Source organism: Sminthopsis crassicaudata, chromosome 6 (assembly GCF_048593235.1).
Source record: "Sminthopsis crassicaudata isolate SCR6 chromosome 6, ASM4859323v1, whole genome shotgun sequence".
NCBI lineage: Eukaryota > Metazoa > Chordata > Mammalia > Dasyuromorphia > Dasyuridae > Sminthopsis > Sminthopsis crassicaudata.
This window is the reverse complement of record NC_133622.1, coordinates 79,791,259-79,810,937: the sequence shown is the minus strand read 5'-3', so window position 1 is coordinate 79,810,937 and position 19,679 is coordinate 79,791,259. Positions and strand designations below refer to the sequence as shown.

Below are 19,679 nucleotides of genomic sequence, written 5' to 3'. Positions count from 1 at the left end.
ATGTCTGCAGCAACATTCAAACCTACTTCCTCCTGACTGCAAGTCCAGTTCTCTTCTTACTGCATCACACTGTTGCCTCATTATATAGGAATATAATAGGAAATCTTCATTAAATTGAATTGATTGCTTTATGATATCTGACTAATGCAATCAGCAATCATCTATAAAAAGTCCTACTGTGTGCCAAACACCCTGGTAGGTGCTGGTGATACAAATACCCCCTAAAACAAAACAATCTTTACTCTCAAGGAATTTCTTGGTCATCATTTTGATTGTCTTCCTGGGAAAATTAACCACGTGGTAGGAGGATGATATCACTAATCCAAAGCCTGGCCTTGAGTGACTATTTGTCCTGAAGGGATAAGACAAGGGAGAGCAAAATCCAAGTTGCTAAATATGACCTTCACCTGGCTTTCCAAAAGCAACATGTTCTTTTCCACTGAGCCTTGCACTCCATAAAATATTTAAATAAAAAAGGCAAAAGAGACTACAAAAGCAGCATGAATCTTACAATTAGTTGTAATGTTTAGAAATAGAGGAGCAAGCAAAGATCTAAGGAAAACTCAGAGATTACTGCATGACGTCCACCTTCACGTATCTCAAAGGTTTTCCACAGCTAATCAGAGCCTTCTATTAAATTCCAATTTTAATCCATGTGGGAGTGATTTTGTGCTTAATTTTGGGGTGCAAATATTAGCTAGATATAAGATGGGGGAGCAAAGGGAAGAAAAAAGAAACAGACACAGGAGACAGAAACAAAAAGACAGAGAGATAGAGAAGAAGAGAGAGAGAAAGGCAGAGAAAGAGAGAGATGGAGCCAGAGAGAGACTGTCTGTCCATGAATTAGTGGAGGAAGCTCTTCAGTTCCAAGGTGACCATGTACCTGATGGAAAGAACAGGTGATTGAGACTCAAGCGACCTGGATTATAGCTCACTAACTGCTGTAGCTGTGCAATACATGTATGACCCTGAGAAAGCCAGAGGCTCGAAGGTTGGGGAATCACAGAATTTAGAGCCATAAGGGATAGTAAAAATCCTCTAGTCCTACCCATCCCCTCATTTTACAAATCAGGTAACTGAAACCCATGGACTTTTACAAATCAGATAATTAAGTGTTTCCTTTTGGTCTACATTTTTCCATCTGTAAAATGAGAAGTTGAATTAACTAATCTCTAAAGTCCCATTCAGTTAGATTATTGTGGGTCTTCATTTCTTCATTCAAGAACTTAGAAGTTCCTACTATATGTTGTTTACAGGAAACACACTTGAAACAGGATGAGACATTCAAACTAAAAGTAAAAGGGTGGAGCAGAATCTATTATGCTTCAGGAAAAACCAAAAAAGCAGGAGTAGCCATCCTCATCTCAGATCAAGCAAAAACAAAAATTGATCTAATTAAAAGAGATAAGGAAGGGCATTATATCCTGCTAAAGGGAAGCATCAATAGTGAAGCAGTATCAATATTAAACATGTTTGCACCAAGTGGTGCAGCATCTAAATTCTTAAAAGAGAAATTAAGAGAGCTGCAAGAGGAAATACATAGCAAAACTATAATAGCGGGAGATCTCAATCTTGCACTCTCAGAATTAGATAAATCAAACCACAAAATAAATAAGAAAGAAGTCAAAGAGGTAAATAGAATACTAGAAAAGTTTGATATGATAGATCTTTGGCGAAAGCTAAATGGAGACAGAAAGGAATATACTTTCTTCTCAGCAGTTCATGGAACCTATACAAAAATTGATCATATACTAGGGCATAAAAACCTCAAAATCAAATGCAGTAAGGCAGAAATAGTAAATGCATCCTTTTCAGACCATAATGCAATCAAAATAACATTTAATAAAAAGCCAGGGGAAAATAGACCAAAAAATAATTGGAAACTAAATAATCTTATACTAAAGAATGATTGGGTAAAACAGCAAATCATAGACATAATTAATAACTTCACCCAAGAAAATGACAATAATGAGACATCATACCAAAATGTGTGGGATACAGCCAAAGCAGTAATTAGGGGAAGTTTTATATCTCTACAGGCCTACCTGCATAAAATAGAGAAAGAGAGGGCCAACGAATTGGGTTTACAACTAAAATTGCTAGAAAATGAACAAATTAAAAACCCCCAGACAAACACAAAACTTGAAATTCAAAAAATAAAAGGTGAGATTAATAAAATTGAAAGTAAAAAAACTATTGAATTAATTAATAAAACTAAGAGTTGGTTTTATGAAAAAACCAACAAAATAGACAAACCCTTAGTAAACCTGATTAAAAAAAGGAAAGAGAAAAAGCAAATTGATAGTCTTGAAAATGAAAAGGGTGAACTCACCACTAATGAAGAGGAAATTAGAACAATTGTTAGGAGCTACTTTGCTCAACTTTATGCCGATAAATTCGATAACTTAAATGAAATGGAAGAATACCTTCAAAAATATAGCTTGCCCAGATTAACAGAGGAAGAAGTAAGTAGTCTAAATAGTCCCATCTCAGAAAAAGAAATAGACCAAGCTATTAACCAACTTCCTAAGAAAAAGTCCCCAGGACCAGATGGATTTACAGGTGAATTCTACCAAACATTTAAAGAACAACTAACTCCAATGCTATGTAAACTATTTGAAAAAATAGGGATTGAAGGAGTCCTACCAAATTCCTTCTATGACACAGACATGGTACTGATACCTAAACCAGGTAGATCGAAAACTGAGAAAGAAAACTATAGACCAATTTCCTTAATGAACATTGATGCTAAAATCTTAAATAAGATATTAGCAAATAGACTTCAGAAAATCATCCCCAGGATAATACACTATGACCAAGTGGGATTTATACCAGGAATGCAGGGCTGGTTTAATATTAGGAAAACTATTAGTATAATTGACCATATTAATAATCAAATTAATAAAAACCATATGATCATCTCAATAGATGCAGAAAAGGCATTTGATAAAATCCAACATCCATTCCTACTAAAAACGCTTGAGAGTATAGGAATAAATGGACTATTCCTTAAAATAATAACGTGCATATATTTAAAACCTTCAGTAAACATCATATGTAATGGTGATAAACTAGAACCTTTCCCTGTAAGATCAGGAGTGAAACAAGGTTGCCCACTATCACCATTACTATTCAATATAGTAATAGAAACTCTAGCCTTGGCAATAAGAGCTGAGAAAGAGATCCAAGGAATTAGAGTAGGAAATGAAGAAATCAAATTGTCACTTTTCGCAGATGACATGATGGTATACTTAGAGAACCCCAAAGACTCTGCTAAAAAGCTATTAGAAATAATTCAGAATTTTAGCAAAGTCGCAGGATACAAAATAAATCCACATAAATCCTCAGGATTTTTATACATTACCAACACAATCCAACAGCAAGAGATACAAAGAGAAATTCCATTCAAAATAACAGTCGATAGTATCAAATATTTGGGAATATATCTACCAAAGGAGAGTCAGGAATTATATGAGCAAAATTACAAAACACTTGCCACAAAAATAAAGTCAGATTTAAATAATTGGAAAGACATTCAATGTTCTTGGATAGGCCGAGCGAATATAATAAAGATGACAATACTCCCCAAACTAATCTATTTATTTAGTGCTATACCAATTAGACTCCCAAGAAACTATTTTAATGACCTAGAAAAAATAACAACAAAATTCATATGGAAGAATAAAAGGTCGAGAATTGCAAGGGAACTAATGAAAAAAAAGTCAGAGGAAGGTGGTCTAAGTGTACCTGATTTAAAGCTATATTATAAAGCAACAGTCACCAAAACCATTTGGTATTGGCTAAGAAATAGACTAGTTGATCAGTGGCATAGGTTAGGTTCACAGGACAAGATAGTGAATAAAAATAGCAATCTAATCTTTGACAAACCCAAAGATCCCAAATTTTGGGATAAGAATTCATTATTTGACAAAAACTGCTGGGAAAACTGGAAATTAGTATGGCAGAAACTAGGCATGGACCCACATTTAACACCACATACTAAGATTAGATCAAAATGGGTGCAAGATTTAGGCATAAAGAACGAAATCATAAATAAATTGGAGGAACATGGGATGGTTTACCTCTCAGACTTGTGGAGGAGGAAGGAGTTTGTGTCCAAGGGAGAACTAGAGACCATTATTGATCACAAAATAGAACATTTTGATTACACCAAATTAAAAAGTTTCTGCACAAACAAAACTAATGCAAACAAGATTAGAAGGGAAGTAACAAATTGGGAAAAAATTTTTACAGTTAAAGGTTGTGATAAAGGCCTCATCTCCAAAATATACAGAGAATTGACTTTAATTTATAAGAAATCAAGCCATTCTCCAATTGATAAATGGTCAAAGGATATGAACAGACAATTTTCAGATGATGAAATTAAAACTATTTCCACTCATATGAAAGAGTGTTCCAAATCACTATTGATCAGAGAAATGCAAATTAAGACAACTCTGAGGTATCATTACACACCTGTCAGATTGGCTAAGATGACAGGAACAAATAACGATGAATGTTGGAGGGGGTGTGGGAAAACTGGGACACTGATGCATTGTTGGTGGAGTTGTGAAAGAATCCAACCATTCTGGAGAGCAATCTGGAATTATGCCCAAAAAGTTATCAAAATGTGCATACCCTTTGACCCAGCCATACTACTTCTGGGCTTATACCCCAAGGAACTACTAGAGAAGGGAAAGGGTCCTGTATGTGCCAAAATGTTTGTGGCAGCCCTTTTCATAGTGGCTAGAAGCTGGAGGATGAATGGATGTCCATCAATTGGAGAATGGTTGGGTAAACTATGGTATATGAATGTTATGGAATATTATTGTTCTATAAGAAATGACCAACAGGAGAAATACAGAGAGGCTTGGAGAGACTTACATCAACTGATGCTGAGTGAAACGAGCAGAACCAGAAGATCATTATACACTTCAACAATGATACTGTACGAGGATGTATGCTGATGGAAGTGGATTTCTTCAACATAGAAAAGAGCTAATCCAATTCCAATTGATTAATGATGGACAGAACCAGCTACATCCAGAAAAGGAACAATGGGAAATGAATGTAAACTGTTATTTTTACCTTCTGAATCCAATTCTTCCTGTGCAACAAAAAATTCGGTTCTACACACATATATTGTATCTAAATTATACTGTAATATATTTAACATATATAAGACTGCTTGCCATCTGGGGGAGGGGGTTGGGGGAGGAAGGGAAAAAATCTGAATAGAAGTAAGTGCAAGGGATAATGTTGTAAAAAATTACCCATGCATATGTACCGTCAAAAAATGTTATAAAGAACTTAGAAGTGATGACAGCATCATGGAAAGAGTCCTGTACTTGCCTACATTTGATCATCACGACAACTCCTGAAAGGCCAGGTGTATTTTGTAATTGAGGAAACTGAGGAAGGAACTTGCCAACTCCTAAGCCAAATTTGACTGCCCAGCTGCCTTTGCCTCAGGTCCCAAGCTTGGCTCTTCAGCTGCTATTGCCTGTGTGATTTTTAGGCAAGCCACTTAATCTCTCTAGAATTCTGTTTCTTCATCTATAAAAAGATGGGGTTAGACTAGATCTTTTGTAAGGTCCCTTCAAGCTCTAAATCTATGGATTATGTACTGATGAGCTCTGCTATTCTTTAATGGGTCACCCCGACTTCAAGCATTCATTTTCCCTTCTGCTCAGAGTGGGACAAAACCAGTGAGGGAAACGGTGACATTTTGAGAAACGTCCTGACACATCTCACGGCCAAGAATATCAATGACTGGACACTTTTCAGCGGGCAGCAATAAAGAGTGTTGCAGTCTTGACACAATTGTCCACATATCATGGACTAGTTGTGCCATGGACAGAAGCTGAAGATGAGTCATAAGGAATAGGACCTTTCTAGACAGTACTCATGAACAATGGGTTTTGGCTCTTCAAGCTAAAGTAGAACACATTTTAGATTCTTACTCTTCTTTCTCAAAAATCTGGACAAGGTACATTGGGACAAAGGAGAAAAGCAGAAAAAGCAGCAACGTAGAGTAGCAATGATCCCAACACCCAAAATGTTTGCAGTCTGTAATTTAAACAGATTGGAGAACCGTTGTAGAATCCCAATCTACTTAATAGATACTTCAGAGAAGAGATGTTGGAGAGGCATTTGGAGGAGAAGTGATTTGTTCCAAATCACCCGGGTGATTTCCTGACTGCAAGCTCAGCACATCATCCTGGCTGCCTCCACTAAAATTGTCCAACTCAATTCAATCCAACAAACAGTTATTAAGTGCTTACTATGTATGGACCAGCACTGGTGTGTCAAAGCAAAAGAGCTTATGTGGGGAAGTGGGGTGATGAGAGACCTACCCAGATATAAATTCAGATGTAAAAGCCTCACTCCCAGACACCTGGAATATTGTTTCTGTATCTTCAGGACAGAAGGAATATTGTGTTTGTGACTAAAAAACTGCCACAGCTAAGGGAGACTGTGAGATACTGAGGAAGTTAGCCGTCATGGCTGAGGGGTTAACGGGAGGACCTAGAGAAAGCTAAAGGAATTTCTTTCCTGAGGAGATAAATGAACCGGTATCATTCAGACAGTTTGGAGAAACAATTGGAGATAATGGAGTTTAACTCTTTCAGCTGAAAATTCATCTTGTGGTTCAGTCAAACTAAGGAGAATGGCTAAGTTATTTTGCCTGCCACCTTAAGAAAACTGAAGGATTGGATTATGATTTTAGAAATGTGGAGGAGCCTACAATGGCTGCTAATAGTTTTTGAAAGAGTACATATCATTACATATATGATTATACACATATATAATAGACAAATATACCCCACTTTCAAAATATTTCAGCTATATGAAATATATAAATATATACAATGTATATATGCCACATATTTATATATGAAAATAGATCCATGAAAAATACAAATGTATTTTTACATCATCTGTTTTTGTTAATAATTATATAATTATAAATAGACTGATGTTAATTCATGCCTATAATATTAGGGTTTCCTACCCAAATATAGCTTATGGAGAAAAAAGTTTATCCCAAAGTGAAGACTTGAAGCTAATTAAATAACAACATTTTGCACTGTGATTAATTTATGGAAACATCTCTTTATTGACTTTGAAACCAATATGTGAGACTAAAGTAATGGAGCAAGTAACAGGTAAAGGGTTAGGGGGCTTATTATACTAGTTCCCAGGAGCACACACTCCCACCCGGCATCTGACATCTGCACAAGAATTTCTGAAGCTAGGTTAGAAAAGCCCTACTCTACACAGGAGGGAAGGGAAGGGGGAATCCTATCGTTGTTACATTCATGCTACAGCATAAGATTAAAATACAGGCAGATCAGTAAATTTAAAATATATACACAGCGTAAATTCAAAGGAGTTTCAGGGAAGGGGGATAGTAGAGTAATCAAAAAAGGCCATGGTGCTGACACTTGAAGGAGTCTAAGAGGCAGAGGTGAGAGAGCCCATTCCAGGGGCAGGGTTCATGGGAAACCATGTGGTTAGACCATCAAGAAAGCCAAATTAGAAGTGTTCATTGAATTAAAACGAGGAGAAATTTAAGAAAACTGAATAACTTGGAAGGTACTTCGAGTTCATTCACAGAACATGCGAATAAGACAAGAAATATCCAAAATAACATATATCCTAGAGTGGTATATTTAGCCATTTTAAAGTATATTAAGGGATAACAAAGTGGGCCCAGTAGATAGAGCATTAGGCTTGGAATCAGAAGACTCATGTTCATGAGTTCAAATCTGGCCTCAGACATTTATTAGTTGTCTGCGAAAGTCGCTTAACCCTTTTTGCCTTCATCTATAAAATGAGCTAGAGAAGGAAATGGCAAACCATTCCAGTATCTTTTCCAAAAAAACAAAACAAAACCCCACCCAAAGGGTGTCACAAAAAGTCAGACATGGATGAAACAACCACCCACCACCAAAAAAGGGACAGTGGGCACACAGAGGCGTCCAAAAGCTCTCCTGAAGAAGCATCTGAGTGCTCAGTGGGTGGTGGTCTCCACTTACAGGGTAGGTGGAGGAGGGGAACAAGAGGGCACAAGAAAGACGGGAAATTTCAATCCATTCACTAATTGTACAATGTTAAGGACAGAGCTATCTTTTAGCTTCCAATTAATAAAGCTAGAGTTCCTAAACTTGAGTGTTTTGTACATCTTATCAGACGCCTCTGGGTCTATTTAATAACCAGCTCTCACTCAATACAGCAATTATTAATTTGTCTGTCTGAGAACTGGCCTGTTTAAATATGACTTTTCAATCAGAGTCCTAGCAGTGCTACTTCCACTCCCCGTTACATTGCTTCGGGCCCACAACAGGACTGGGCCTATTAATTACCTTGTTCAACTGTGATTACTGGCCAGCTCCAGTGATGGCGACATCTGCCTCTCTGCATCCGAGGTACCTTGTAGGAATCCATCTATTGGATCCAGCATGACCGAGGAACAACGCCACGCCCATTCCGGCCAACCTGGCTTCCTAATTAAATCTGTGCTTCTCTACCTACTGGCCACAGTCAAAGGGAAATATATGAAGCAAGCTGTGGACAGTCCCAGGCCATTCGTGATTCATTACCATAAAATCCCATGCAGGGTACAGAGGTCACAGAAGGTCCACAAGGCTAAAGGCCGGCCAGACTGGACGATGTATGACTGAACTTCTCTGGGACATTCATGAGGTGATACAGAGAGAGGGATAGTCTTAGTGGCAGGAAGACCTGGACTGAAGCCCAATCTTTGACATGTACGAGCAGTATGATTCCACAATTTTCTTTTAAAATTTTTATTGAAGCTTTTTAATTTCCAAAACATATGCAAGGATAATTTTTCACCATTGATCCTTGCAAAACCTTGTGCTCCAATTTCCCTTCACCTCCTCCCTAGATAGCAAGTAATGCAATATATGTTAAACATGGTAAAAAAAATTAAATAAATCTGTAAAGGCAATATGTGCATACATATTTATATAATTATCATGCTGCACAAGAAAAATCAGATCAAGAAGGGAAAAAATGAGAAAGAAAATAAAGTTCAAGCAGACAAAAACAAAAGCAGGGAAAATGCTATGTTGTGATTTATGCACAGTTCCCACAGACTCTCTCTCCATCACAAGATCATTAGAACGGGCCTGAATTACCAAGATAATTTTCTAAGATAGGCAGGCACGCAACATGCTAAGTGTTGGGGTTACAAATACAAATATAATTCAAGAAAAGACAGTCCTTGCCCTCAAAAAACTGATGATTTCAATCTGTAACAATAGATGCTGTCTCCACACTGGAGGTTTCCTATACCAATGGTAGTATATTCAAATTAAAATGGGGTCATATGTAAGGAACCCTACTGGCTACACACTGACCTAGAAAACTATCTTATTAACATTATCTGTGTTTTTTTGTTTATTTTGGTAAATATTTCCCCATTACTTCTTAATCTGGTTCTATAGACTTGCCATGTCTGAAATCACAAATCCTGGCTAAAAGAAAAAAAATGCAAGGAACTTTACCAAAAGACCAACCAGACAGGATGATCTAAGTTCATGGTCAAGATAAAGAAAGGAAGAATAGAAATTCCAAGTGTACTCGGACCTGCTGGCAAAGTAGACAGAAATAAGCAGGGCAAGACTCCTCATGGATAAGATTCCTCAAGAAGCAATAAAAAAAAACAAACAAAGAGAAGGAATGAGTAGCAATGGGCCAGTGAATGTAAATGAGAACTCAGTGATGGCCAAATTGGGAGGGATAATTAACCCCGGGGGAAACACTGGGCTGTGAAAGTGACCTTTCTAAAGCCAAGGTCAGATCATGTGTGATCACTCAATAAACTCCAGTGATTCCCTATCACTCCAGAACCAAATGCAAAGTCCTGTGTGGCATTTAGAGTGCTTCATGACCTACCCTCCCTTGTTTTTCCCAGTCTTCTTACAAGCTACATCCCTATCATGTACTCTTCCATCCAATGACTGTTATTTTCCTTTTAGTTCCTTAGATAAAATACACCATCACCAAATAACGTGCAATTTTACTGGACATTCCCCTTTCCTGGACTTCTTTTCCTTTACTACCTCTTGATTTCCTTCAGCTCTCAGATAAAATCTCACCTTCAGAAAACTTCTGGCAGACCTTAATTCTAGCACATTTCCTATATTGATTAATTCCAATCAATCCTGCACCTAGAACGTTTATACATAGTTGTTTGCCATAAAGACGACAAGCCCCTTGAGAGCAAGAACTGGCTTTTGCCTTTCTTCATATCCCCAACATTTAGCACTATGCCCAAAAAAACAGTGTAATTAATTAAACATTCATAAATGTTTACTTATTGACTAAAAAAGCTTTTACACAAACCAGAACGGCCAAATCTAATAAGATGAAATTTAATGGAGAAAAGTGTAGTGTTATACTTTCAAGGTCACTAAGACAAGATGGAAAAAGTGTGGACAGACAGTAGTTTATATGAAAAAAAAAAAGATCTAGGGAATATTGATGAACTGAAGTTTTAATTTAAGTCTAATCCACAATAGTAGCCAAGAAAGATAATATGATATAAAGGTGTGTTAATATTTTCACATGCATAATGGTTATCATATTGCTTGTCTTCTTGGGGTGGTGGGAAGTGTGAGGGAGAAAGACAATTTGGAATTCCAAATTTTATTGTATGAATGTTAAAGAGCTAATATGGAAATGTGTTTTTTTGACTGCACATGCATAATTTATATCTAATTGCACACCACCTCAGGAAGGAGAAAAGGGAGAGAGGAAAAGAATTTGAAACTCAAATTAAAAAAAAAAAAAAAAAAAAAAACAGTAAAAAATTGTTTTTCGTGTAATTGTTTTTTTAATCAATAAATGATATAAAGTTTTAAATATAATTGTAAAAACATTTAATGAATAAATAAAAATTTATCAAAGAAAGAGGGAAAAGCTGCAGTAAGAGGGACATACTGACCAGAAATAGGGAGGGGAGAATCTCTCTGTACTCTCATGATTAGACCACATCTCAAACATGATATTCATGAATATGCTAAAATAGGAGAAGTGGGAAAATATCCTAAAATGGGGAATCAGGAAGATGAAAGGTCTTATCATCACAACAAAAGAGGAGTAGTTGTAGGAAACTACAAAGTTTCCTTAAGCCTTATAAAAGAAGACCTAGGGGGAACATGGGAACTATCTTCAGGTACTTAAAGAGCTATCACAGGAGAGAGGGAATGGACTTGCTTTGTTTGGCTCTAAAACATATGTGGGAACAAATGGCCAATGTCACAGGAGAAAAACTGATATCTGAAAGCTTTGGGGAAAAGTTCCTAACAATTATTGTTGTCCAGTGGTTCTTCAATCATGTCCCATTTGGGTTTGGGTTTGTTTTGTTTTTGCCATTTCCTTCTCCAACTCAATTTCCAGCCAAGGAAACTCAGACAAACAGGGTTACCCAGCTAATAAGTGTCTGAGACTGGATTTGAACTTGGGAAGATGAGTCCTATTAACTGGACCTCCCAGCTGTGCCTCCTAACAATTAAAATCATTCAAAAGTAAAATTTCCTGACTATAGAAAAAGTGGGCTCTCCCTCATTGAAGGTCTTTTTGGGGGGTGCGGTGGGGATTGGAGGTCTTTAATCAAAGGCTGGATGACTCCTTCTTGTTGAATTTTGACCACACTGTGACTGGAACAAGAACAGGGGCAGGAGATAGTGTGGACCCTCACTGAAGGAGTACAGTGTTCAGTCAAAAGCTGGGTTGGCCATTTGTGAGGTCTGATGTAGAGAGGATCCTTGTTCAGGGATGGATTTAGCAGTCCTTTCAACTCTGAGATGCTGTGGTTCTGTGACCTTGACTAATTACTTAAACATTGCTAATCTATAAAATGAAAGAGCAGTAGATATAGTATTGGGCTTGATATCAAGAAGACCCAAATTTAATTTTAGCCACACACAATTATTAGCTGTGAGATCTTGGGTTGTACATAACTGTCAGCCTCAGTTTCCCCATTTGTATATTGATAATAATAGTATCTATCTCCCAGGACTGTTGTGAGATCAAATCAGATATTTGTAAAGAATTTAGCACAGCACCTGGCACATAGCAAGGTCTAAGTGAGCGTTGCCATTAAGGTCCCTTTCAACATTAAATCCTGTGATCCCATGAAAGGCTCTGTAAAAACATCAACAGGGGATAATCTAAGAGACTCGGAGAATAAAGCTGACCACAATCTGCTCATCACATAGAGCAATAATTAAATAATTTTTTTTTTAAATCCATGTGCAGCAATAATATTTATAAATAGGACCATAGAATATGGGGATTTGAAATAAGCCTCTCATTAGGCTCAGAGTGGATCCACCCCACTAGAATCTGTGTGGTTTTATACAAAAGAGAAACTATCAAGATAATGAAGGACATGACAACAAAGACTAAGGGAGAAAGTGAAGGGAGTGGAGATTAATCAGTCTCCAAATATCAAATATCAAGAGGGACTTCCTGCCACTCTCCACATGGTTGTTTTGAAAAAAGTGCTTTGCAACAAAAGCCCTAAATAAGTGGGAGCTCTCAATATGGCTGTTAAGGAGAAGGAAGGGCTTTTACCAAAAGGCTGACGACCAGATGGTGTTTCTCTGCCGAGGATCCAACAGCCACAAATGTTCTGAAACTGTAGAAATGAGGAGGTCGGGCAAAATTTATCAAAGAACTTTTAAAAATTCCTGACAGTAAAGATTGTTCCCTTTGAGAATGTGGGATCACTTAAGATTTTGTAAAGGTAAGATGGTTCTTGTCTTGAAGGCAAGTTATTGTGAAAATCTAATAAGACAGCTTACATAAAGCATTCTACAAACCTTAAGGCACTACATAATTGCTAACTATCAATGTCTTATGAAGATTGTTCACAGGAACATAAGTTAGAGTCCCTTTAACAGATTCATGTTACACAGGAAGGAACCGAGGCATTTTTGTTATTGTTGGGTCATTTCAGTCACGTCTGACTCTTTGTGATCCCATGTGGAATTTTCTTGGCAAAATATTGGAGTAGTTTGCCATATCCTTCTCCAGTTTATTTTATAGATGAGGAAACTAAGGCACATTAGACTTATGCCCAGGGTCACATATCTAACAAGTGTGTGATGTTAGATTTTAATTCATGAAGATGAGTATTCCCGATTCAAAGCCCAGTGTTCTATCCACTGTGCCATCTAGCTACAAATTAAGGCATAGGGAGGTTAAATAATCGCCCAATATCACACAGGTATTAAGTGGAAAAATGGGAATTCAAACTCAGGTTTCTAACTCCAAACTCAGAATTCTTTCCTGCCTAAAAGTGAAAATAAAGTACTCTAAATACAAATGAATTCAATTCAACAATCATTTATGAAGCATCTACTATGTGGCAGGTACTCAGATACGTACTTAGGACAGAAAGACAAAAATGAAATACAGCCCAGTCCCAATTAGGGAGAATAATGAATCCCAAGAGGTGGTTGCATGTTTTCAAATTTATGCTATTCAAAATTATAATTATATAAAATATGATCTTTGGTTCCAGTCCAGTAGAAATATGGGGTACAAATTCAAATAATATATCTACTTTATGGGATTCATTATAACCATGAAATGGGGGTCTAGCTATGGTATCTGACTTGAAGGAGTTTACATCTTATTGTTAATATAGAATTTGGATGAAGATGATTAAATACAATATCAGGAAGGAAAGAACACTAATTCCTAAGAAGGATTAGTAAAGGCTTCCTATAAAAGCTTAGCTTTAAAGGAAGCTATGGTCTTCAAAAATAAAGGTAAGGATGGAATGGGTATCCTCCAGACCTGTCCAAAGACACACAGAGAAAATGATCTTTCTAGAATGCATCTAGCATTCTTTTTCTTCGGTTATTCATTCATGTCCAACTCATGGACAACAGCCCTCCATCTCTCAAAATCCGTCCAAATTCATGTTTGTCGTTTCCATTCACAATCTACCCATCTCATCCTCCGCTATCCCCTCTTCCTTTTGCCTTCAATTTTTCCCAATATCAGGGTCTTTTCCCATGAGATCCATTTTCTCAAAGGCATCTAAGCCATATTGGTTTCTAAACTCAGTTTTAGGACAAATAAGAGACTTCCTTATTCAGGTGTCCATATACAGACATGATCATCTGTCTTATGTTTCCGTGTCATTTAAACCTTCTTGATGTAAGGGGCTCTGCCATGATTCCAGTATATCTAAATAAGTAACTATATAAATTTGATTACTTATAGCTTTTTCAAAAATCAGTTTCCTCATCTGTAAAATGAGGGAGTCATCCCTGAAGTCCATCCTAGCTCTAAAGAGGAATTCTCTCCCTCAGCATGTGTTTACTAATTATAATGCTGATAACTATCACTACCACAGTGAATGCCCAATCTCCAAACCCTCAGGCCTTAGTTTAATAAAACACAGAATTCTAAAAACTCTACAATTCCTAAACTGCCATCGTTGGGGCAGATCCTGGAAAGCCCACTTATCAAGCAGAGGTCTGGAAAAATAAAGTAGGCTATAATGTGTTGGGGGGGAAAGTAGGACAAAACTCCATAGCCTTTCAAAATTCTCCAGCCAGCAAAACCATTACCTTGCTCACTGAACAGAGGGATTGCTGGGATGAGGTCAAGGCAGCTCCTTTCCCACAGAATTTCTCATTCCCTTTTCTGTTTAAGGAAGTGGCGTCCTGGGGAGGCTCAGATGGGAGAGTGTGTAACCAAAGAACTAAAATGAGTTTGTGACCATAACTTGTGTTCCATCAGAAACAGCAAACTAGAGATTACAGCACAGGAGGCAGATGAAAAACCAGGCTGATAGAATCAACTAAAAGAGCCATGGTCTTTCTTCCAGAAGAGAAAGACCTATTAACCGTAGCATCTCCAATAGACTCTAGAGCCCCTGAAAGAGCAGAGAGGATTAGGTGACCCTGAACATATTGGAGAAGGTGTGCAGAGAAGCAGGAGAGAAGGACTTGTCAGGGATGGGAGACACCATGGGAGAATGGACATGGCTCGTCCCTTCTTGTACGAATCTGGACCAAAAGCGTTTCCCATGTGTGAATATTCCGCACATAATTTCCATAAAGTCCACTCTTCCCATTGGGTGTATGGGCTTTCATGGGCAATGAGCACATGCTTTATAAGGGAATATTATGTTATTATTTGATAAACATTTCTACTTAAATAAAATGACTTTGATAATAATGTCATTATTTAGTTTACTGGTAAAGTCCATTGGTGAGAGTTCATGAGCTTTGGTTTGAAAGGATTTTGAGCTCCAAGCTTCCTAGAAAAGGCAGGGTGGGTTCCAACTCTATACCCCATGACTGCCACCCAGCATGTGTTGTTCCCAAGAGCAAAGTTTGCTCTGGATTTCCCCAAACATTCTTCTTTTCATTACTCACAAGAATAAACAAATAAACAAAACCTCCGCCCACCTCCCTAAATCAATAAGCCAAGAATGCTGAGCTGGCACTGAAGCAGATCATAAATATGCATGAGTCTCTTTGGAAGACCACAACATTAAAACAAGCAGCCCCAAGATGGTTTAGGCCAGCCCAGATCACACACGTTTAAAGAAATGGCTGAAATGATGTATCATGTATCTATTTCAAGCAAGCCTTAACCCCGAGGAGATAGAAGAAATCAATTATTCTGGTGGATTTGGGGTGTTTCTCTCCAATGTGTTTATCTGAAATTATTTATTGGGCGAAACACAAACAAGTTCTTTTGGCAAAGCAACCCAGAGGATGGGGCAGGAATGGGAAAAAGAAGGCATTAAAGGTCAGAGCTATTCCTGCTAGGGATTGGGAAATGACAAAAGAAGGGAATGAATGGTGATTTTCCCATTTCTCTCCTCATTCGTTACTCTGTGATTTCTCCTTTTCCATTATCTACCAGCATCCCCTTCTAGATCCCCAAACAAAAAAGTAAAAACCAGAACAGATGCCTGGTTCTTGGTAGTTGCCATTTAGCAGTAATCAAAGCAACCTTCTTCTTTACAGACATAATAATTCCGTAATGTTAGACCTGGAAGGCATCTGAGAGATTGTCTGGGATCCAACCCCTTTATTTTAAAAATGAAGAAACTAAAATCTGTTGGAGCAAGGGGACCTGCCAAAGGTCACACGGCTAATTAATGGCACAGCTGGGAGTAAATTCTCACTTCCAGTCCCTCCTGGAAAATCCTCACAGCCACTGCTAAAGATGTCTTTCAGCTCATCTCAAGGACCAATCATTACTTTCTAATATTGGATATTATAATGATTTTCCAAGATATGAAAAGTCTAAGACCAGACAGAATGTTTACCCACAATTTCCAAGCCTGCATCAGGACCTTGTCTTGTCACCCCCAACTCCACCCAGTAAATTTACTCACTATCTGTTCATCTTATCTCTTCACTCTAAGAGTTTTAAACTTATCAACAGACATTTACTAATTACCTACAATTTTAGGGCAGTGGAAAAGGGGTAGAATTTAGAGCTCTTGGATCTGAATTTAATTCCTGAATTAAATGTTTATTGTATGTCGGGTACTGTTCTAAGTACTAAGGATGCCAAGAAAGATACAGTTCCTCCCCTCAAGGAGAATGTAATAGGGAAAGACCACATAAAAGAAGCTGAAAATGGGACATGAGGAACACAGCTGGGTGGGACTATGCTGGACTCCTTCCTTAAAGGGAGCTCTTTACACTCTGCACCAAGGTCATAGAGTAGTGACTGAGGAGGTTAGGTTTGAGCTGTAGGGCTGATGTTTTCTTCAAAATGATGAGACTGAGAGTTGAATGAAATCCAAGAATTTCTCCTGTCACCAGATAGAAAGCATAGTTCTTGGCACTCAGTAGGATTTAATAAATGCTTATTTACTGATTACTTGACTGATTGAAACATCTAATATGATCTTCCCAGTGATTTTGTTGTGTTTTATGGCAGGACATTTTAAATTTTTCCCACTTTTTCGCCCAAGAAATTTTTATGCAACCCTAGTAACACAGCTGTAAACAATAGATAAACAAATCAAACATTTACTGATGATAAATCGTAATTTCACAACATCCACATCAGTTACGAGACCCACATATGGAATCATGACCCACAGTCTAAGAAGTTGCTAGGTCAGGTACTTGTAAAGATTTGTGTTGCATTTGAAATCAGGAAAATAAAATGCAGAAAAAAAACCAAAAAATTAAAGCTATCACATAGACTTCCATCTTCCTTGTACAAATCAATTCCAATTTATACCAATTACCAATTGGGTATAATTCATAGTAATTACCAATCATTACAGTTTATTACTAAATATCAATAACAAATAACTGACCTTATGGAGAGCAGGAGCCAACACTGGTACTAAGAATCCATTATAAATGTAGTTGACAAGCTGGTTACGAATCAGGGGATGTGCAACCTAGAAAAGAAAGATCTTGTCACCAGAAAAGCATGACTCAGTTGTTAGTTTAGGGGTTTGATTTGTTTTGGGACTTTTTTTCCCAGAAAAAACACATTTCCACATATCTTGAGCATGGAAAAGAAAGTCATTAAAAAAAATGGCAGGCTCTTGACAAAGAAAAACATTCAAGTCTTAAAACTCTGCTCTTTTCAGCATTAATGATAATTTTCTTGCCCCACATAATTTCTTACCATTACACACACATGAAAAGAAAAATCAGGATATTTTAAGGCTCTAGTGGGGGGAAAAGAAATAGACTAGAGAAATCAGATGATGTTTATGCAGAACTTTAACAAGGGTGGGCCAATTGGAACTTTGTCCCAAGGCAGCAAAATTGAGAGAATGAAAAAATTTTAATACATACAATCTTTTAGCACAGTAGAAATTACTGCAGTGACTAATTTGTCTTAATTACTTCTTGTATTACTCTCACATTGTTATGCCTCAGTTTCCCTGAATTGTTGTGCCTCAGTCTCCCTGGTAGCAACCCCTCTTCCTGGCCATTAGGACTGAGATAATTAGGGCTAGAAGCACAGACCACTAGCATTCCAAAGCATCAAAAACCTCCAGATGGCTTATCTCAATATTTGGGAATATCTTCAGACACTCTAGCTCCTAGCCCCCCAACTTATCAGAATTTATGATCCTTGCTCCTTACCCCCAACCTGTCAGAACTGAATTTATATGGTCCTTTCCTACAACTCCCGTTCACCAGTGCTCTACTTCCCAGCCTTTGTTTCCCTGATTGCTGGAGCCCTATGAGAGTCTCTGGAATACCTGGCTCCTTGCTAGATACTTTGAGACAAGAGTCCAATCCAGCCAGTTGGGGTCAACATGGATCCTGTTTTGCCCTCAGTCCAAACTCTCCCTTTAATAAAATATTAAAACTTCTCTAATCTCTATCTTGCCTCAGTTTCTCCAGCATTACAAGAATCATAGAATGAAAGTTCTTTAGCAAGAGTCCAGATTGTTTCATTTCTTAAATATTTATACCCTTAGAACTTAGCACCATGCCTTGCCTGGGTTAGAAAAGGTACTTCATAAATATTGCTGATTGGTTGATCATGAATTTTTAAAATGTTTGAGGGCATTTTCTGGTGCTAGCTCCAGGACATTTAGCAATATGTTTCAGTAGCTTTATGTATCCATATATCCTCAAACTAAATCAATGAATCATTTGTTCCATGGGTTCCTCTAAGGTTAGCATCCCATAAAAACACTTCCTCATTTACATCGCATTTGAAGGTTTACAAGGCATTTTTATCACAAGAACCTGGACCATTTATCAGTGTGATGGTGTTAAGCTGGAGAATTCCTTGAATGTTAATTTGCTGCTTATCAGGATCATTACTCAGCTCTTCAGCTACCCATAGTTCCTCAGCTACATTTTTTTGTCCAACATCAACAAGGTCTTTCAGCCTTCAAACTTTTTTATCAGTTTTGTTCTGTGCTGGCTCTTCATTTGTAGGGGACTCCCTCTCTCTCTTCTCCCTTCCACCCACCTAATTTTGTTTTCCTTCTCTTGTTCAGATTCATTTAGCTTCCTACCATGATTAAGCAAGTTTCAGAAAATATTCCTCTGGGGGAAGCAGCTAAGCTTCACTGGCTATGATAATTTGGGGGTTGTCCTACCAAGAATACTCAAGAATTTAAAATAGATTCAATGCTTCACTTTAGAGATCTGGTCTGATCACGAGGGGCTTGCCTGAAAAACATGGGGGGAGAAAAGAAGAGCAGAATTCCATCATGGAACAACAGACTTCAACTGTTCACTGATTCGGATATTTACACAAACTTTATTACAAGTAACCCTTCCCTACTTGGTACTATGAGAAAATAGAGCATGTTCACTGCCTTCAAGAGGCTTCTCATCTTATCAAGCAGGACAAGAGATAGTAGGGAGGGTGGTAGATGGATGAAGGCAGAGATGGATGACAAATCATTTATTAAGCATTTAGCCATGTTCCAGGCACTGTACTGAACATTAAGCTATAAATATAATGGGAAAAAATAAGACAGTCTCCCCTCAAGGAGCTTACATTCTAATGGCAATACATAAACAGGGGTGGAAAAAATAAGTAATAGTAATAAGCAGTAATAAAAATTAGTGGAGAAGGTATTCAGTTAGAGGCAAGATGCGAAAGTTAAAAAAGTCTGAAGTGCAGTCAGGCTAGAAGTAACAGTGGCTTGGACAGCT

At 37.6% G+C, this 19,679-nt stretch overlaps 1 protein-coding gene across 6 annotated transcripts in view; it reads right to left on the bottom strand.

The window, feature by feature from the left end:
• The window catches only part of FHIP1A (FHF complex subunit HOOK interacting protein 1A), a 363,684-nt gene that overhangs the window by 86,160 nt on the left and 257,845 nt on the right, over positions 1-19,679 (bottom strand). For all 6 annotated transcript variants that reach the window (XM_074274292.1, XM_074274294.1, XM_074274295.1 and 3 more), the window contains one exon: positions 17,354-17,440. In XM_074274292.1, coding sequence (XP_074130393.1) covers positions 17,354-17,440 — 87 coding nt within the window. The remainder of the gene's footprint in view (positions 1-17,353; positions 17,441-19,679) is intronic.